At 39.1% G+C, this 22,328-nt stretch overlaps 1 protein-coding gene across 1 annotated transcript in view; it reads right to left on the reverse strand.

The window, feature by feature from the left end:
- Positions 1-22,328, reverse strand: part of MAP3K5 (mitogen-activated protein kinase kinase kinase 5) — a gene marked incomplete at its 5' end in the record, with an annotated part of 102,810 nt that overhangs the window by 68,138 nt on the left and 12,344 nt on the right. The window contains 2 exons of the mRNA XM_080341344.1: positions 197-220; positions 3,006-3,145. Coding sequence (XP_080197470.1) covers positions 197-220; positions 3,006-3,145 — 164 coding nt within the window. The remainder of the gene's footprint in view (positions 1-196; positions 221-3,005; positions 3,146-22,328) is intronic.

Raw genomic sequence — 22,328 nt, forward strand, 5'->3', positions numbered from 1 at the left:
GCAAGCCTGGTATCTAGCAACAAAGTGATATACACAGATTTGCTGCTAAGATTTCCAGAATTCTCCATGTAAACTCTATAAAATACAGCATGACAGTGTGAAATGATTCAAGTGGAAAACATAAGATAAACAACATTAAACAGAACAGAAATTTGCAATGCCTAAAATTCAACTGGCACAGAGATATCATACTTACATTATTCTTCTGACAAATAATTTCCTGGAATAAAAAAAAAAAAAAAGAAAAAATGCATCATTAAACAACTACTAAGAAAGATATCTGATCAGTATGACTTTCTAATATTCATGTCTACAGACACAGGACAGGAAAGGCTGGTTGTTAGATGTTTCCTACGCCTGTCAAATCAATATAAATCAAGTACTGTCCCAGGAGAGACAAAACAACTATGGAACCAAGTAAATATGTACATCCTATATATGCAGAGGAACATTTGTAGTGTGTGCATCTCTATACACATGCATGTATATACACGTACATACTCTTCCATATGTAAATATTCTAAGAGTTATGCTGTCCAAAAATTGACTATTAATACACATCTACTCTTATTTGAAAAGTTAAATATAGTAACATTTCACTGCCAGCAGAAAAAACTGTAGAGAATAATAAATGCAGTATCTCTATGAGGTTTTAAAATATTCCAAACCTGACTGAAATTCACATTGCTCTAGTATCTAATGCAAAGAATTTATCTTCTTATTTTAAACGTAAATTTTCAGAGAACAAGAAGCCAAAGCACACACAGACAGAGAGAGCTGGTTCTTGCACACTAATCTGGGTGGTACAGGCTGAGTGTGAACCACTTTTGGACAGCAAACTCGCTTTCAGGGAGATTTGTCAGCAAATTCTGATCCCAGCAACCGATAACCCTGCCAGATTTATCAAACAGCTACGCTACACCTCTGCTACTGGGACTGCTGAGCAGCTTCACCTATAACACAGCATGAAAAACGGAGTGTCAAACCAAGTCACCTCATATTTTCCACATTGCCCAAGTCAGGCTTCCATAAAACTGCTCTTACCCCTGTTGAGGGGGCATGTTTCAAATAAGACTCTTGCTACCTTTCTAAGTGTGGGATATAAATATACTTGTATACACAAATAGACAAACCTATACATGTACATATATAGAACCATAGGATGGTTTGGAGTGGAAGGGACCTTTAAAGGTTACCTACTCAAACTCCCCAGCATGGGCAGTGACATCTCTTGCTAGATCAGTTTGCTGCGAGCCCTGTCCAATCTGGCCTGAACGTTCACACAGAAGAATATTCCACCAGCAAAAGTTCACCTATATTGCTTGGCACCCCAGTTAAATCATGTTCTACAGCTTTGTGTTTCGTGCATTTCCATGATCATTTCCAGATTTTGAATTCACCACCTTCTACACAAGACTAAAACTGCACATACACTCCTGCATTGCTTCTACTCTATCTGCTGACTGTAACAAATAGGAACAAACACGGCCTCAAAAGATGCTCAGGCATGCCCACAACTATTTTTTTTCAGGCAGTCACTAAATAATACAGAAAAGGTCTTGCTCTCTGATAACTTGTCTGCAAACAACCTAAAGCAGAAACATGGGCCCAGCTCAAAGCTAAAGGAAACCAAAGAGAGGTTTTTGGTGAGTACTGTACTGGCAGCAACTGGGACATCCAAGTCTCCTTGTGCAGAACTGGGCTTTCACTGACATCAGTGGGAATCCTGCAAAGTCCAGCTCCTAAACTAGTAAAAAGTTCTCCCAAGTGCCCAAGGAAGCTTGGTGCCTCCCTCCAAACTATAGCCAGTGGGAGCTGGGTATCTGGCTCCTTAACCAGCACAATGAAATTCTGCTCTGCTTATACTATAGGTCATTGTACTTGCATAATTGAATTCAATCCACACAGAGGTATTTTGTCATTTGCAGTTTTATTTTTAGGACTTTTTTTCTATATACTCCGTGTTGCAAAAAGAAAGGAAATAACTGGACTGCAACCACTCCAGTTCGCTGAGAAAATCTGAAGAGAAGAAACTGAGTTCATCAAGGTATGCCCCTTCCAAAAGATGGCCAAGCTGCAAATAATGGGACAGACTCAAAACCAAATATCCTACACTCACTAGCCAGCAGCACTGGAAGCAAACACTTCATGAGAGGCGGCAGTTCCCAGACTGCAGTCCTACTCACCAAGCTGCTTACTAAAATGCTTCTTTACAGCAACGCCTAGAATGGAAGTACAATAGCATAAAACATGTCCTGATCAGAGCCCACGAATCTGAGGTAGGGCAAGTAACTGAAAAGACTGCCATCCACATTGTCTGCCCTCCCCCATCCGCAGGGAAGTTAAACCTTTAGCAGAGTTAGCAAGAGGAAGGAAGTATCAACTCCTTGGCCGACACAACTCACAGCCCCATAGGTTATCTTAAACCATCATCTTGCCTTAAACCAAACTCCCATACTGTGAACTGTGACCCTGAGGAGGAGGCACACGTTTTGTTTTTACCAACTCTGCTACAGCTGTAACTCAGCAAGGCATAACAGAGACCATCTGGGGCCCCATCAGGTTTAGCCAGAGAACTGCTGCTTTACACAGGGGCTAAAACCTACTCTGCTGCCCCCTACACAACACCATTCTCATCCACTTGTTACTACTATAACAATTTACCCCAAACACCAGTAACTCTCTAGAAAAACAAAACCACGTATTTCATTTCTTATCCGAAATTTGTCAAACTTCTGTTTCCAGAAAGAGCTATTTAACACCTAGGTATTTACAGACTGTGATAAAATCATCTACATCTTTCTCTTGGGAGAAAAGAAACAGAGTTTTTCAGCATCTCACTGTGGCTATGTTTCCCAGGCCTCAGAACACTTTTGCTTCTCTTTTGTGAAACACCAGTGGCGTCTGTATTTCCTACGCAAACAGGCAACCCATTTCAAGAGCTGGACCAACTGTGACTTCCTCCCCCCCACAACCAAACACCCCATTTTTCCAATCAAAGCTACCTTCAGTGACTGCAGAGACTCTGAATTGGTATCACAGTAGAGGATGATGTTGTTGGCCATGCTGAAGCTCTCCCTGACTCCCAGGTGGTAGAACAGGGAAGGCTGACGGAAGGCATCACTCATCTCTACAACAGCAATATCTGCAGAAAGAAATGAGAAATTGTCAATGCCACACATTTCTGGCAGCCAAATACTTCTACACCATGCCTCTTCACACAATTTGCTTTGCTAAGACGACCTAACTTTAAGTAGGAAATAAGTGATCTAGAGGGATTTCCCTATTTTAGCTGCTATGTCTGAATTTTGAAGATAGTCAGCAGGATGTGGTGGTGGTTGTTTTGTTTTGTTTTGTTTTTTCCCCCCTCTTTCTTTCTTCCTTCCTCCCGCTACCTTTTTCTGGGTTTGTTTTTTGTTTGTTTTTTTGTTTTTTTCTTTTTAAGTGAGACCTTGATTTCCTCAGGTAAAAACATCACTAATCAAGAAAAAGCAAAAAGTTCATTTGGTGCCTTGGAGAATAAAATCTCTTTGCTTAATTTACACATGATAATTGATGACCCTACAGGAAAAAAAAAAGAAAAACAAAAAAAAATTACATTGAATGTGTATTTTCACCCTCTGTGCAAGTTGCAATAAAATTTCGTGCAATATATTTACATCACTGCAGAACATACTGTACACATTCTGTATTAGAATCTTGGAAGAAAACAGCTGTAAACTGAAAGAAAGGCAAAAGCAAACTTTCAATATAAATTACCACCCAGATCTATTTTGATTCATATAAGAAGACTAGAGAGGGAGAGAGAAAAGGAAAAGGTAAAGCAGAATAGAAGGAAAGAGGGAATTAATATGTAAAGCCACAGAAACCCTCATATCAGTAAGAATTTCATTGTGCAGAGAATTGTGTTCATCACAACTTTTACTTGCATGACTAAAACTAAACACACGCACCAATGCTTACAGTACAAGGAATGTAGCCCATAATTTATCTTAAAACATTTGTTTCATTTGCCTAGATTCACACCAAAGTAAAACAAGAGGCAACTGCAAAGTGTCAGCAGAAGTATTTAAGGTTATTATAACAGGCAGCACATTTCTACTGCAAAAGGCTTGTGGGATCAAGAGAACAAAACAAGAAAATTGACTCAACTCCACCTCTCCTGCAAACACTCTTCTGTCTCTACAATCAATTAAATTTTTTGTTCTTTTTCTTTCAGGAAAAAATAAAACGGAATTCAGAGAAATGCAGTTCTGTGAAGAGCAGAACAAAAAAGCAGCCCGGTTTCCAGTGTCTCTCCCTGCTTTCCCCTCCCTGCAGACACTTTTATGACAGAAAAGACAGGTAGCAAGACGAGCTCAGCAGGCAAAAAGCTTTATGTACCATCAAGTTTCTCTACTCTAATGGATTTAATAAGGGCTTCTACCTCTAACCACAACTTTCGCCTTGCCTATTTCCTTAGATCATCAAAACTGCTACGAAGCTATTCAATAAAAGATAAGCCTTGTGGCCATGCTCTCAACTGAGAAGGCAGCAATGGTGTCTCTCCAACTTGTTGAAAAGTAACATCTTTGAGACATCTACTCTTCAGCTGTACTTTACTGCAACTGGCCTACAGGCTTAGAAATTATTAAAAAGCTGAAGAAAGGATAGATACACACAGGGCATGAATAGACAGCACATGCATATGCGAGCTTAGGTTCTTCAAGAAACAATATTCAAGGAGAGGGGAGTAACACAGTAATAAAAAAGGACCTTTTCCCTCAAAAAGCAAATACTGAATTATGTTTTCTAAAAGTTTCATAACTTCTATTTTAAGAATCTTCCTCAGCCAGATTTCATATCAAATATTTGAAGTATGCATTGCACCAGATACATTTTATTGAAGTGAAAAAGGCAGTGCATTGCTATGACCATACAGACACTGACTTTCTTTAATTTTAGGAAACAGACATCACAAAAGCCAAACAAAAATAACAATATTGCTACTATATTTTGCTCAGATGAGATTAGAGTTTGTTTGGGTTTTTTTAGGAAGTTGCCAAAATACAAGCTCTATTTTTAACTACTCTTATTCATATAAAAGTCCGATCTTGAGCAACTGTAAGTCTACAATTGTTACATGGAGCAGGAAGAAGATTTGCACAACTTGCCATGACTAATTCTCAAACCTTGCAAGATAACATGCTTTCACGAGGGATGTAAAACTAAGATTAAAAGAGAAATACTACTTAAAAAAGGAAAAAAAAAAAAAAGTGATAGAGCCTGATCAAACTCAGAACACAGAAAATACTTGAGATATCTTACATTAAAATGGCAAGTTCTCAGAACCAGGAAGAACAACTACTCTTAAAGTATGTACATGTGTATATGTGTGCATATATATACACACACCACTGTCAAAATCAGCTGGCCAAAACTGTTTAACACAATTGTTAGAACAAATCTGACTGCAGGCTGCACTGTAAGAAATGTTCTTGGGTCTTGTTCTATCCCTATCACAGCAATTAAAAAATTAAAAAACCCATATGCATAAAAGAAAACACCACCAAAAGCCTCAAGTTACTTCAGAGGAGGGACGTACCACAAGAATAAGGAAACATTTGTAAAAAAACTTACACTAAGATACTGGTATAAACTCCATTGTGATACTTATATTTCTTATGTAACTAAGAGGATCTCTTGCCTTTATATATAAAGACCTCTGTGAAATCCAGGTCTTCTGGATAATCTCATTTGATAACACAGTATCTTCCTTAGAATAGGTTAAACTTCAAAGAAGTTTTCCGTCTCGCTCTAGCAGTTACATATTTTAAGATGAAGTTGTCATTCATGACAAAGAGACCAGATCTCTGAAGTCCAGGTTAGCCCTCAGGGCTGGTATCACAGTTTGAGGGGAACAGCCCAATTCTTACCTACAATTCCAACAAGCCACAAAAAACATGCACACTTTTGGAATCGAGTGTCTATCCAATAAATAAAAAAAAAAAATGAAACAACGTACACCCCTAAACCAACTCTTCTGACAGACCCATTTCTGACTGTCTTCTTTCACAACATTGGGAGAGAAACTCCTCCGACCTAAGGAAGGATCAGTGTATGGAGCACTGGTCAGAAGTCAAATACAAACCACCAAGTGGAAGCTCATTAAAAAAAACAATTTAAAAAAAACAGTGCTAATGATTCCTATAAAGCACCTGAACTGTACTGTCAAGCACACTATAAAGCAGCTAAATACTATATTCAGTTACATAAATACGATTACAAGTTTAGCAAAGCTCAGTAAGACTGATGGCTTCTAAGACAAATCTAACTCAAACGTTCATAAAAATTCACTAGCTCAGAAAAATCAGGATTTAGCTAAGCCCAAAAGAACTGCTCAGTCTTCAGTACATAAACCATCAGAATCCCATTTATCAGGCTCTCATTCACATTTCCCCCAGATTAAATTAATCTTAACAGGCTGCTGTAATGAAAGATGCACTTTCCATTCACTGGAAAATACAAATTCACAAGTGGCAAAATGGCATTTCAATAAAGGTGGAAGAATTATCTCTGCAGTTACACTGAATAAAACCCACTTAAAATATTGGCAATTTCGCTCTCAAGGTAAGTAAAACAATAACTGACCAAGAATATGAATCAGAGTAGAGCCCTATCAACACCTAAGCCCTCAAGATGAAGCACTCTGAAGACCACAGATTGACAATTCACTTCAAGTGCTCTTTTACATCATCTGTATTGCAGCAAAGAAAGTCTGTTCAGGCTCCAGCAGCCCAATGAGCAGGGTGAGGATGGAGGTTCACTGCATAGAACACCAGCAAGAGACAGGTAAGGGAAGAACTGCAAGTCTTGCAACCCCACAGGCTGCACAAAAGAATAAATTTTATCCCTTATTCTGGTCTTAGGCACAAGATTAAATTTCCCTTCTCTACCTCCTGACAGCAGACCTAGCTACAGGTCACTAATCTTATTTAAAGAAACCAGGGTAAGTATGGTCTTTGCTAGCCATCTTTCACATTATGGGTAAAAGTCTCAGAGTAAATTGTGTCTTGCTGCTTTACAAACAATAGAGTATGCCTAGCCACAACCTTCTCTCCCACCTCCTTAAACAACTGGCATGCCCACAAGGATGTGACAGAAGCATAACCTAAGCGTGAGACTAGAGCTTAGCTCTGGCCTTGGTAAGAGAAAAAGCACAAATGCAGCAGCAGGCAGTTGAGCAAAGCACTCCAAGCTCTACCTGTCTGCCGACAGCAGCCAATCCACCTGTCATGAAGCTGCTTATACCTACAGACTAGCATGGACAACCCCACACTGGGCTGCTGACATAGCGACACACACAGAGCAGTCACCCTCTGTTATTAGGTTAACTAACATCTATATCAGCAAGAGCTTGAAACACACCATTACACACTCAAGAGAACAAAATACCACTACACTGGGAATCGGCTTCTTATTATCCCGGGAAACCAGATTCACGTGATGGGAGTGGAGACAGTTGACTTGACCCTTCTTTCCTGAGAAGCAATAGAAAAGGACACATCTGTGAAGCCTGACATATATTACAATTGTGTTAGCAATAATTCTTACCTGCAGTGTAAATCCGGTTAGCTCTTTCTAAGCTATCCGTACAAAGAGCGAGAATTTCACGTATAAAAATCTCTACTTTTTTTTAGGAAAGGGTAATTAGTAAAAACTTAAGATTATACACAATAATATGGTCAAGAGGGGCAAGTGTCCGTTAGTGGATTTAATGCCCTTTGTTCTTGGTTATTGCCAATGCCTTTAGTCACCAAGAACGCAATAAATTAAATGCAATGGTCAAAGTTCATCACGTATTCATTGTTTAAAATATGACAGGGCAAAGAATGTTTGAACAAATACTCAGATACCACACACATACACCCTATTTTTTGACACTACCTGCTTACTACAGTGCTGCCAGGAAAAATAATTAATGCAAACAGAGCAACTATAAAACTAATGAATGTTTATGTTTACTATTATCATCTAATTAATTGGTATGAAACACATGGCCATTGCCTTACATTCACTGTCCCACAATTAATCAGGGCAAAAGGAAAGCTGATAACAGCAACGTCCAAGACAGTCCAATATTTAGGATTCTTTTCCACTTGGGGATTAAAAGACACAGTAAGATATTTCTCTGACAAAGATACAGAAAGAAAAGCGCTTGTGACAAAATTTATTCAACGTAAGTCTGAACACTAAACATTTTTCATACTGCAGTAGCAGCTCTCCATTCAGCATCGTAACAGTGGTTTCGACAAGCCATGATGACATGTACTATTGGGTAAGCTTTCAGAACCAAGCAAACAACATCCTTATCTACTTCAACTTCTTCATGGCTCTCTATGTTTGGCATAGATATCTTCCTCTTTATCCAGAGACTGCCTGCATGAGGTAGGAAATGTGCTTTGGAAATCCCAACAACACGTCAGTACAGGTTGATATTTCTGGTTCAGCTGTGCAAACCACAGCATCGCTGACTTGTCAGCATCACTGGAACTGGATATTTCCTGATGGGAGCACCTGTGTTTAGATGTGCTCATCCCAGTGGAACGGCTGGACCTCCCAGGAAAGCCATCCAGCCAAGCTGGTCTGGTGGGAGAGGCTAGCTAGAAAAAGAACCTTACAAAGGTGCCTGAGGCTTGGATTTGGGTAAGGAAAAATGTGTAATGACTGTACAGGCCAGTTAAATATGCCATATATCAGAGGAAAAGCACAATATTTGCAGATGCTCCAATTGATGTACAAAGCATGCTCAAGTGCACTAAGACAGAGACGTAACAGACATATGCTAGTTCTTATCTAGCATAAAGCATTGTGGATCAGGATCCTTATAGTAATCTTGGCTCAAGCAGCCTCATTTTTATGAAATGGAAGCAGGGCTGCTGGATCACTGAAGTACAAAACAGAGCCAGTCCTGCAATCTACTCAAAGGGAAGTTTCTGAGCACACCTTCCCAGCAGATGCTACACAAGCCCAGCAGTCTGGTGGGTACCCCTTTCTGGATGCTGTGTGGCACAAAGTAGAGATATAAATAATTAGAATACCTTATACCCCAAAATCAACAAGTTACCTTTAAATACAACAGTGCCATACTGCACCCACATCAGTATTGAGCTCACTGTTCCCTGAATAGCTAAAACTGTGCCAAACTTCTCTTGAATTTCCAAGTGAGCTTCTACACCTAAACTCATAAGCAAACAGTACGATTTCAGATTAACAACTAGCCATTCAAAGGGTTTGTGTTAGAGGTGCTCTTGGCCCTCCCCCGCATGTTTGTATCAGACCTAGCATGGTTAATATCCATTGAGACAACTGAGTAAGTCTATCTGCTGGCTTGGGCAGGGTTAAGTGCACAGGATCAGTTAGATGATCTCACTTTCCACCCACATGGTCACTAGGTCCTACACAAAGAAGGCACCAGACCCCACAATATCTGCAGGGATGAAGCTGAATACCTCCCTGCTTCTGCTTAAGACAGAATCACATATTGTTCCAGTGGGTAAAGAAATGTTATCCTCTGTCGAGACATAGATGCAACATCCACTTGTTCAGGAACCCCAAATATAACATCACAGGAAGAAGAGGTCCTTGAGACACAACACAGAAAATAAATAAATGAACAAACAAGCAAACACACACACCCCAGTCCACCTCACTACAGATACAAATTAAGCATCTATACACATATGAACAGGTTCTATGTGTAACTTAATTTAGATCTCCTCAATAACTGCTCAATAACTTAGCTATTCACTTAAAAAGCAACCTTTCATCTTTTTAAAACATTGATAGCTGCTGATTTCTTGATAGATAAGCTAAGAAATATGAACTGCTTAAGCTAAAGGGACAATAACGTGTCACAAGAGCAAATAAAAGCTGTGCCTGTATGAATTTAAACCAGAAATCACAAGGAAGTTTATAACCCATAAATCATGACATTTTGGAGCACCTCCCAAAATGTTTAACTGATCTGCAGAGTTCACTCTGCTGTCACACTGGAGCATTGCAAAACTTGCCCTCTCCCACAATACAGCGAGGTACTTCTTTGAAAAACCCATGTGAATAGATTCTTGCCAACTTTTGTAGCTAATTGGCTCAGATCATTCTCATAAACACAAGTGCAAGACTTCACCAAGCAGAACCACTCAGACAAGGAGAAAAAACAAAATGACTGGTTTGTTTACAACCACTGCATTCTAGACCAAGAGCCTCTGAGTGAAACCCTGGGCTTGTTGACTGCACGACACTTCAAGGATATGAAGGAAAAGAACCTCTCACTTCTGTAATGCAAGGCTGATGGGAGCAAAGCAGAGGGTACTGACTGAAATAAAACAGCAGAAGCTGGCAAGTAAGTGGTAGCACAAAGAAAGCTCATACAGATGGTAAGAAAGGAATGAGAGGGGGGAGGAAAATATGTAGATGATAAGCATGAAAGAGGAGTGTGTAGGAATTAACACAGCAAACTACATGGCAAAATCTAAACTACTGTATCAATGTTCTGAAGACATCTGGGTCAATATAGAAAGGCTTTCTGCTGATGGGGAGGAAAAAAGAGAGAAGAAAGCTTGAGATTCAAAAAATCCACTCTCTGTTGGCCCAAGACAAAGCACTGTGATGTTATCACATGATTCCAACCCCCAACAATTGAAAAAACCCCACTGTCAGCTTGATGCATGTGGGAGGAACTCTGGATTAGGAAAGAATAAAAGATGACAAGCAAACAAAGAGCCATTTATTTAAAAATAACCTCAGTGCGTTCAGGCTCACTGCATCTGTATCAGTCCCAGTGAAACAGACTCCCTTGTGCCAGGAACACCAAATACTAAATACTCTCTCAACTCCAAACTTTGCAATCAGAAAAAATATTCTGAGCTCAAAGAGGTAATTAACGAGGCTCAGCTGAAGACCTGAGCACATTACAGGTCATAACACTTACTAGCCCTGCACCAAATGTTCAACCAACCTGCAAACACAACAGCAGAAGAAGTCAATGAAAACAAGGCAAACTGTAGTAACTCAGTTCTACATTTAGAAGTTTTGTCCAGAGGATCTACATCACTGCAGATTTTTTTTTCCAATGAAGACCAAGAACTCCTTTGGCCTAGACAAGATCTTAAGCAGATAAAATCCCCAAACAAATAAATTATCAATGTGGTGGTATCTGTGTGATTGTTTGGGTTTATATTAACTACCCAAGAAGAAACTACTTGTGGGACCACAGGTGTGCCAAAAGAAGAGCTCAGAGAAGACAGTCCTACAAAAAGCAAACAGCCAGGCCTCGGAGGCGATGGGAAGACATCCTGAAATCTAAAGGAACTGTAGAGAGTTTGCCACAGCTCCAAAGCTGCAGAGTTCACTAAAACCAAGGCAGGAAACAACAATCCACCTCAAAGACAGGATGGCCAGGAGGAAAGCTGATCAAAAGTTTATTTCTGTTTATTTCTTCCCTACTGACCTGAAGATTTCTCCATTTAGGAAGTATTCTAATTTTGATTCAAATACGATCTGCCCCTTTTTGTTTGTAACATGGTTATATATTTGGCTTTTTTGAGCAGCTCTCTATGACAAGAACGTCTAGGCAGATCCACCTCCAAGCTTCAAAAACCAGCTCTGGGTTTAATCACAGCAGCTACTGGGATTAGATCAAACATCTGTTCAGCTCCACTCCACCAGAAGCCAGCAATTAGTGTTGCAGACACTATAAGAATGGGGCAAATAAAGACTCAATCAACAATCCAGAGATATTTCCAGAAAACTCTTGAGCTAACTAGAAAACTGAATAGCAACAACTAAATTAGCAGTTAATATTGTGTGATTAACTACAGCTGCTTTTCTTCATATATGTTACTTCACATTCAGTATCACTGAACTTCAGCTATCCTTTATCTGCCCATTTACCTGGTACCATATGACTTGCTGCAATTCTTTAAAGCCAATTTTTCATTTTGATTAGCCTGCACATCAGCAAACATTGCCATCACACTGTTCACCAGCAGGAATTTCCCAGATCCATGAATCCTCTGAAAAGCCCAATTCAAAAAAAGAGTACAGACCAATCCTTTCACCAGCACATTTTTCCATTGGCGACCTTGCTTCATTACAAAACCAATCTTCTGTTCCATTCTTGTAAGAACTCATTGATCTGAGGGAGTAAAGATGTAATCTCTACTAATTTTGTCTCTACAGAGTCTTCAGTAAGGCATCTCACCAAAAGCTTTTTGACATCCCAATACACAGTCTTAAATGGATCACCCTTAGGTACAGACTCACATAACAAAGGGTGATTTCCCTCTACAAAAAAATCATGTCAGCTCATCCCTACTGTCGGATTTTATCCATGTGTCTATGCAATGCATTCTTTATTTATATTTTCAGGCTGTTTGTCCTATTAGTATTACATTGCCATCTCGCTATGCCACCAACATCAATTAAAGTCAGCAGTCACACACCACGATTAACAGCTCATTTCAGTCCGAGCTCCTTGACAACTTTTAAGTCATCATCACATAGTTCCTGTGAGGAGTTACGGTTCATTTTAAAACCTCTTCTCCTGGCAATTTCAATCTGAGACAGGTCCTCAGCCATATCCCTTTAAAGAAAATATTTCTTAAGATCATGGCAGGAAAGCTGCATCTTCAAGTCCTCCTTTTCCATCTTGACTGCACAGGATCCCTATCTTGTTCCCTGTTGGTGAAGCATTCATGAATGTTTTCTTTGTAGTCAGTCTTCAGTAAGTATTGCTCAAACTCTTTTGGAAGCTGCCTTACTAAGGCGTACATTTATTTTGACATAGTTCATGGAGTTTTTAAAACTTGTTTCTTCATCTGGACAAAAGTTCTCCTTTCAAAGGGCTTCATTCCATTCCTTCATTCTCTTGGCAATGCCACCTTCTGTATGTTACTTTAAAGCTTCTTTTAATAAGTAGGATGCATTTTCTGGAAGCTTGAAGACATCTTATGGAACATTGCTATCTGAAAGCTCTTCCTCTTTTTAGTTACTCCATTCAATTTCTTGTTAAGAAATTTGCTCATTTTTACATAGGTTCGAGTAGAAATGTGATCTGCACCAAGCCAAACAAAAGGCTAAGGCAGAGTGTGTAGAACCTTCTGAAGAAAATCAGAGCCATGCCCATTAAACTGCTAAAAAAACCCTGAAGTGTTTCTAATCTGAAGATGTTGAATTATTTCTTATGACATTATTTTTAAGTCATGGGAGTTAACATCTCCTAATCCCGTGATACCAAAAATGGTTTAAACATAGGAGATTCATGAACAGCAAGCACCGACTGAAAAATAAATATGCAGTATTTCAAGAATATGATGAACGGCAGCTGGAATGCCTAGAGAAAATAGGAATCTTTCCAGGCTTTTGAAAATTTTGAAGGATTCTAAAAGGTGTAAACAAACCCATTTGTTAGATAACTTCACCTAGCCAAGAAAATATTTCTATCCTAAGAAAATACCGCTCAAAAGTAACACAATATCCAAGAATTTTAGTCCCCAAGTCTCACCGTAACCAAAGGTACAAAATACATCTACCATCCCTGGTTCTTCTCCACAAAAGTCTCCGCATTGCAGTATTTTCACTGCTGTGTCCGATGTTTTCCCAAGAACATAAAGACACTGAGAAAACTAAATGCCCAAGAGCTTAGGAGTCTCACATGCCATGTTTCTGATAGAAAACACGATTATATTTTAAGAAGTGCACAAATCTTTATTCATTAGGCTTGATCCAGAAACAAGTATATTCCTAGTTGCTCTGCTGCAAAGTAATCCTAAGATTTCATATTCTGTTAGACAACTGATTTGAGAAGCCTCATCTAAAGTACCTGATCATAACTATTAAGCTGGCAATATGCTGTCTTGCTTAAACTTAAGGCTGTATCCAGGACTGAGGAATTTAAATGGCTCACTCCTACTTTTGCAGTTTGCTCTTGAATATTAATATAAGCTCCAAGTTCTATGAAAACCAAACAATTTTTTGTTACAGCATGAGAGTATTCACCCATGATTCACTGTCAAACTGCAGCACAATATCACAAGAAACTGTGCAAAGTCATACTGGCGTTTCTGACTTGTATGTCAATAGAGCTAGAATTTGCCCATGGCACCCCTTTGGGAAGCACCCACAAGGACAGGAGGGGATCTTGTTCTGAAGTGAGACTGACAACATTCCGTAAAAGTATTTATTATCCCCTATGCTTTATTTATTATGCCCTATGCTTAGGGATGCTGAAATAAAATGTAAAACTGTCTAGGCAGCATTCAAGAAAAAAAGAACAAAAACAAACCCTCCACACATTTTTTGCACTCACTAGCAGCTACAGAACAAATGAGCCAGCATTGTAGGCTACTCCAAAAAAACCCACTTTCTGTACTGTGGGAAGGAGAGTTTCATACAAAAAACCCACAAGACATCATTACCCTCCTCTACCTGGCACTTGTGAGACAGCAAATGAAATACCATGAAAAATCTGCAGCATAACTGAAGGAAGAAAGTCAAGCTGGCAAAGTATCTAGAAAAAAAAAAAAAGGAAAAACACATGAGTAAGAAGAGATTTAAAGACACATGATTAAGGAGGAATTATTGAAGACAGCTAGAGTCAAAAAATATTGCTGGACATGTCATACACTAACTCTTCATCGCATAAAAAGTTGCTGCCAAGCAGAAGCATAATAAATCTTCCCTGTGTTTATGGACATTAAAAGAACAATAAGACTAAATAAAAAAATAAATTAAAACATAGAATAACATAACAGAGTTTTTTAAACTTCTGTTCAAATACATCCTGTTCCAAAGTAAAGGAGATTTAGAACAAATTGAGGAAAAGCAGTCTACCTTTAAAAGCAACTGTGTCCATGCAGGGTTTAGGGGAGGCTGAAGATGCCTTGCTACTAGAGATTTCCAATACCAGATTGGATTCCTCATAGTGGGTTGTAGGCATCAATACCTGATCCATCCCTGGAGTTCGAGGTCAATTAGCTACTCCACAGACTCCCCACCAACCCAACATTCTTCTATGATTTGCATTGCCCTTTTTGTGTTTACGAGCCACATAATTCTCATTTAACAAAACCATACTACACTGCTGCTTCTGACTGCACAGAATTAGCATACTAACTTTTGTCAGTTTTCTTCATGTTTAAAATGCATTCATAACAATTTAATGATGCTTAAATAAAACAGGAATGCTTTTATGCCAATATATACATTGCAGGTATTCCAAACAGTCTGTCTACACAGGTCTGAGCTAGTACATTTTTACTATATATAAGGAGCTTTCATGAAATATAGAAATGAATATTTACAATAAAGAAGCAGACAACAAACACTTCCAGCAGTCTGAAACCTCCTTTCATTTATTCTTTATGAAAAAAATGCTCTTTTCCAGATTGGATGGATTAAAACAGGTAGAGAACCCCCCTTTAAAATTTCTGTGGAACGAAAAGACAAAATTTGCTCAGACCATGCCCAGCCACACTAATTTGTTTCAGCACAGAAAGCAAATTGCACCACAGTAAAACAAGATGCCCCATAGAAAGTGCTCCTTATACTCCAGCATGTTCTACATATCTCTGATGTACTGTCAGTGTTTTTGCACAAATTAAGGGTTGCATAATACCTCCCTCACACATCCCAACCAAAAGAATTTCCTAGAAGCACCTTCCACAAAACATTCCTTATGTATCTGAGTTACCAGACAGCTACACTCTAGGAGGCGTAATGAAGGATGTTGCCTTCAGAAACACTCCATATTAACCAAACTTTCTCCCACTTAAGTCAAAGGCAGTTACTGAAGGAGAAAGGCATTAAGTTACTGCTAAGAACTTTTAAAAACAAACAACTCCCTTCCAAATGGCAGGAAATTTTCTTGTGACAAAACATCCAGAGATTTATTGCCATTTAAAGAACCATGATTAGTTTGTATCCTTTACCAACAACAGCTACATCAGAAACTCTTTTTCAATGCTTTTATCCAACTCCAACATATCTAGAGGCACCACTAACCACAAAAACAGTTGTGAGAAACTGGACTGTGAAAAGTGTTTGTGCTAAAGCATCCCTAGGGATATTCACACCACTACAGAGCCTAATCACCAAGAGGAAATCCAGTTAAAATGTGCTTCATTTCACCAGAACCCAGGTTGCCTCAAGCACCTACAAGGTCTCAGCACATCCTGAGGAGGTCCTCTCAGATACACTCCTCAGTGTATTTCCTGATTCTGGTCTACAGATCTCAATTGTAGGTTGATGGAATTCATGCTTCAAAAAACATGAGCTTAAACACTGAATTCCCTGGCTTCATTCTGAAAGTGACCCACAAATCAAAGACACAGAGCTATTGCCAGAGAAAAGCATCCTGACAGGAGAGCTCCTGGAGCTCTGCTGTGATGAAGCTAAGGAGGTCAGCCAGGCGGCAGCACAACCATGCACAGAAAACATATCCCAAAGCCAAACTGGCACTACACTAGCACCAGTTTTCCTGCTACTTCAAGATGCCAGATCCTCACCCAGCATAAAACAATGTGCTTCTGTGAATCAGGTTGTATTAGCTGGTTATTTGCCCTCACCTGGCATTAAATAGGTCAGCCTTCATCATCATTTGCATCTACTTCTGGAAAACATTTACAATTTCATTTGTCTAGCAAATTAGTCAGAAAATTTACATCTGTCAGTGAACTGTGTCAGTTTGGTCTCAAGGGTAGCAGCATTAAGTCAGATCACAAAGACCATCTAGTGCAGCATCTTATCTCTGCTACTGCCAACAGCAGTTATTAGGGTAAACAAACAGCAACTGCAAAGCCACCTGGTACATCCTTAAAGCTTAGGGAAATTCAACACCCTGAAAAGCTCCCAAGTAATTTCATGTGTCCACTACACATAACAGGTCTCAGTAAACCCACCCCTCCTGAATTTTCATCCTTTAGAAGACTATTTAACTATGTCCTTGCATGGAAAAATGCTTCCCTTGAAGTTGTTTGCAGATAAGAGTTAGGCAGTCAAAATTTAAAAATAAGTAATTGTTCCTTAATCATTCTTTCCTTCCCATTCCTGATTTTAAATTATATCACCTGTCTCTTTGTTTTCCTTCCAAAGAGACCATATTGATTCAGTCTCCATCTGCATGGAAACAATTCCATGAATGTGTCTGATAATCCTGTTTTCCATTGTCTTCCACCAAGCTACAAATTCATTTTTTTAAAGGAGATGAGCAGAGATGCATGCATTAATAAAGATGACAAAACACAGACTTATACAGCAAGTGACTTTTCTAGTTTTTCCTCTTTTTCTTTACTAGTAACCCCTGATATTTTTATTTATTGCTCCTGTGAGGTTTTCAGAAATTTACTAACAGTTCTAACCTCTGTTAGGCATCCTAAGAGATTAGAAAATAAGCATGGCCAACAGCATTTAGCCCTTTCCTGTCTCTGTCTATTCATTTTCTTTTAAAAATCTGACTAGTGACCACAACAAACCCATATAAACATAATCTATCAGTTGCTTCATTCCTCACAGGTTCCCAGGGAATAAAGCACATTCTTCCGCTATAGGCACAACATTAAATTCACCATGTCTAACACATATGATTTATTGTCTACATGCAATGTCCTCAATAGTCACTGTTTAAATTCAAAAGTTTATTTCTATTTTTCCTACTCATCCGCACCTTACAGAGCCTACTTATGTCCCCTTTCAAATAAGTCCTTGAAAAAGCAGACATACCTGCTCCCATAACTCACTTTATCAATTTTCAGGTTGCTCTTTTAAAAAGAAAAAAAAAAGTTAAAGAGAAACCACCAACACTTTGTTTCAAAGGCAAGGTACAGATCTACAGTTAAGTGACCACTTAACACCAGTACTAAGGCCTCACAAGTCAAACACGACTTGAAAACAGGTAGAACAATCCTCCCAGGGTTGAGTCAGACCTTATCAACCTGTAAATCACGAGCAAGAGTTTTGCGTGCAGCCCTCCCTGCAATTTAGCAGGGAAAAAATTCTGAATCCTTTGTACCACCAGCTGCACTCAGCCGCACAAATCAATTTACTTCAGTCAACACAGAGAAAGTGCAGAGTAAACACTGCGGAACTGATTAAACGTAATTTGAAAAAAATCCTCTGGGCTCCACCAAAACTGCTGCACGAAAGTATCTGCTTCACACAGAAAATAAAAGCTCATATTTAGAGACCAAACTATAGTTTGGACTATTCAGAAATTATAAAACCAACCCTCCATCAGAACCTTACAAATGTCACTAATGCGGCACACGGCTCTATTACTTGTATCACAACTACTCTCAAAAGAACTAGCTGGAATCAGCGGTTTGCTTTGCATAGGCTTGAGTAATCTTGCCCCGTACCACAAAAGCCTCGAATCCTTTTAAAAATTGAAAGGGCCTTGTTAGAAGCTAACAAGGACGAGTTTATCTCCAGCAAAAAGAAGCAAAGTTGCAGTCTTGTACACAGTTGCAGATGTACAAGTTTGATTACAGTGCAAGTATTCTTGCTAGCTACAATAAAGTTTTGAATGGCTGCCCTTTTATAAACATCATCTCTTGCTGGTTCCTGAGGAGAATAACCGCAAAAGTTTTGGATAAAATGTAGCCCTCACCTAAGAAAACTGGACAACGTGAAATTTTAAGAATGTTAGGCTTACAAAATTCAAATTAATTTAGAAGACCTACTCAAAGCTGAAGCATCCTAGTTTTTCCTGCAAGTTGTGATTCTGATCCAGCTTCTTTAGGCACACCATGCACAATCACTGGGTGTTTGGAACTGATGGCACAGCGGCTTAATTAGAAGCAGAATATCTTTAAGTTCAAACAGACACAGATTCATGCAGGCTGCTTTGTTCAGCCTAAGTTCATCCCCCTTTTACATAGATCAAGTTTGAAATTAATTTCAGAATTTGAGATATGGCTTTGGTTTAGCCAAGCAGAGCACAGATCACATGGCCACCCCTCATGTTTCAAGCCTGTCAGGGTCAAGAGTGAGAGTATCAGTAAGGGGAAAGAGGGGGAGATAAATGCCTTATTCATACTGAGGAGGACAAAACTTCACACTATTTGCTCTACCAAAATAACTGTGTGTGAACATAAGAAATTACTATACATAAAATACTATACTATACACCTAAAATTACTAGTGCTGACCCCACCACACCACCTGCCCAGTCTCACAAGGAACTGCACTGTTGCCTCCACCACAGAAAACGGATATGACTCATCCCAGTTAAATTCTTAACGCTTGACATGATGGCTGCTAATTGCTGCAAAATGAGATTAAACGGGTCAGATAAGCAGATCCGCATTTGTCTTTGTCAATGGTAACTCCAGGTGCTCTACAATAGCTATGATTTCATTCTCATTCAATTCAGTTTTACAGCAAAAAGAACAGCTTTGACTTAGTGTTGCTTTTTTCACTCTCTATATGAATAGATAAATGCTCGAACTTTACTTCCAGAGGCAAACCATCTTTGCACATGATTCCAGTACCAAAAGCCCCTTTTATTTTCCACAACATTGACGCAGAATTACTGCAGTACAATCTAATATCCAACCATTCTGTCAGAGTTTTAAAAACTTTCCTTCTGATTTTAAGGATCATAGGTGTTCCTGTCTTCTTAACGGAAATGAGCCATACCTAAATCACCAATAATCACGAGCAGCACATCTGATACAGCCAGCAGTTCACAAACTCTGGAAACACAAGTTCTCTCCTGAGCTCTTGCTACAGTCCACTGCCAAACCTCAGGCAAGTCACCTTATACTCTACTGCTCTGGTTTCACTATCCTTAAAATGATGAGCTTGCTATGCATTTCCTCCATAAAGGACCTATAGAAGAAATCCATAACTTGACATATGACCCACAAACAGGAATGGCCAGCGTTGTAGCTGCTAGAAGCAACTTTGAGACAGAGCACCTGAAGCACTGCAAGTGCTGAATTTTATTCTGAAGTGTTTATGCATAGACATTCAGTAACCCAGCTGTGTTCAATTCCATGTTTAGAAAAAAATATTGTTCTAGTAGCAGTTTTTGAAATAGAACTAGCACCGTAACTACAAATGACATTATGCATTTTAAGTGTCTTGCATAGCATCATATTTGAGTGAGAATAAGGACCAAAAGAATAGGAGCACAGTCAGACATTTTGAGAAAATAGACTACAAACTAATCTATCACCTAGATCTTTTGAGTCACAGCAGACAGCAAAAACCCATGCTAGCTAGACCACAACTGAACCAAGGAAATGATACTATTATGAATTCACATTAATTCCAACTGGCTAAATCAGTGGTCCAAGAGAAAGTTTGATGACTGGCATAGATAAGTAGAGCCAAAATGGCAGAAATAACCTGTTAAATATGCGAATGGTCATTTATTTAATCTTATATTTCTTTTCCTTCTGTATTCTGTGTACGGGTTGAAATGTTTTCATTCCAAATAATTTCTGGAATTCAATTAGTATTCTGAGTGGCCTGGTACCAATTAACTAAAATATCTCAGCATGCAAGATCTAAATGCAAGATGCAATGTAGGCTTCAAGCTCCATTCAAGCTGAACTGATGAACTGGTGATATAATAGTCATTTATACTAAAAATAGAATTATTTTTTCCTACAACAATTACTGATGTGAATAGGAAAGCTACACAGATGTGAGTCTCCAAATAATTGCCAGCAAAATAGATATTCAGCTTTACACAAACTAAATAATTGGCACAGCTGGTACAAAATGCATCTCAGTTTGCATTTGTACAGTATTAACACTTGAATTCTCATACTGCAGCCTCTTCTTCAGCTTCTGAAGAGTAGAAAAGATAATCATTTAGGATTTAGAAATATTACAGACACTGTAAAAAAGAAGTGACAGCAACCAGCACCTACTCCCACATTCACTTTGAGCAGAGTAATTACTCTTTCACTTTACGGAATACTGAGATTTGTCCAGAAATAGTCAGATAGAGAGGCCAGCACTTTAAACCATGAAACTTAGAAACCAATTTTGCCAGCATTGAACAAATAATTTACAACAGCTTGAGTCCAAATTAAGGACCTGAAACTTCATTCGTTTTTTTCATATTCAATCTTCTTCATTTCTCACACTAAAGGCTTTTCAGTGTAACTGCACTAACACAAAGCACTTTTATTATACTGAAATTAATGACTGGAAAACACATTTATCAAAACAGGAACTAAGAGGTGCTCTCATTTATGTCTTACAGTAGGACTGAAAGCCCAAATGCATTAAAACAGAAAATAAAATTTTTGCACCATATTCAGTCATGACTTTTTGCATGTTACATGCAGATACAAAGGAACTGATGATCCACACTGGAAGAGACACACAAATGCTGTACTTGCAACCTAGTTCTATAACGTGCTTTTTGGAAAGATTCCTTTTCAACAGACAGCACATTCAGCAGATTATTTGCTTGATGACTACTGAGGCCTAAGACTTGCAACAGCTATCCACTGCCCTTCCTTCAGTTTAAGTGCTCCAGGAAAGACTGTGCATTTGGAAGCCAAGAAAGCTGCTGGACTGGCGCATTCACAAGCACAGTATCTTTAGCCCACCTCCCTGAACAGACACGGCACTGCAACTCTACATATCCTCTTTTGTTAAGTCTCTTCAAAGGAGCACACTTGTTACACAAGCTCAGAAACCAGCAGAGCAATGCTGATTGATTAAACACACTCCAAAACTCCCTTCTGCATGAGGAGCAAGTAATATGGAATGGCTTACATCATAAATTGACCTAGCCTCAGATTGCTGCCTTCAGACTGGCCACTGGAAATGCTACCGAGGCTGTATTAGTTAGCCCAGGCCAAAAGCATAGAATAATAGTTTGCGTTGGAAGAGACCTTTTAAGGTCCCCTGTCCCCCACCCCCCTGCCATGAGCAGGGACATCTTCAACTAGATCAGGTTCCTCAGAGCCCCATCCAGCCTGGCCTTGAATGTCTCCAGGAATGGGGCATCTACCACCTCTCTGGGCAACCTGTGCCAGTGTTTTATTGGCCTCACTGTAAAAAATTTCTTTGTTACACCTAGTCTAAATTTCCCCTCTCTTAGTTTAAAACCAATATCTCTTGTTCTATCACAACAGGCCCTGCTAAAATGTTCATCCCAATCTTTTTTATGAGCCCTCTAAGTTCTGCCAGAAGTAGTAACAAAAACACAGGCAGCCAAGCTTTGGTAACCATGCATACTCTCATTTGATAGCAGAGATGCGGTCCCAAATTTCAGTTTGAGTGGCAGAATCTTCCAACTTCCCAGTTGATGAGATGTCCTG

The sequence above is a fragment of the Nesoenas mayeri genome (genome assembly GCF_963082525.1).
Source record: "Nesoenas mayeri genome assembly, chromosome: 3".
NCBI lineage: Eukaryota > Metazoa > Chordata > Aves > Columbiformes > Columbidae > Nesoenas > Nesoenas mayeri.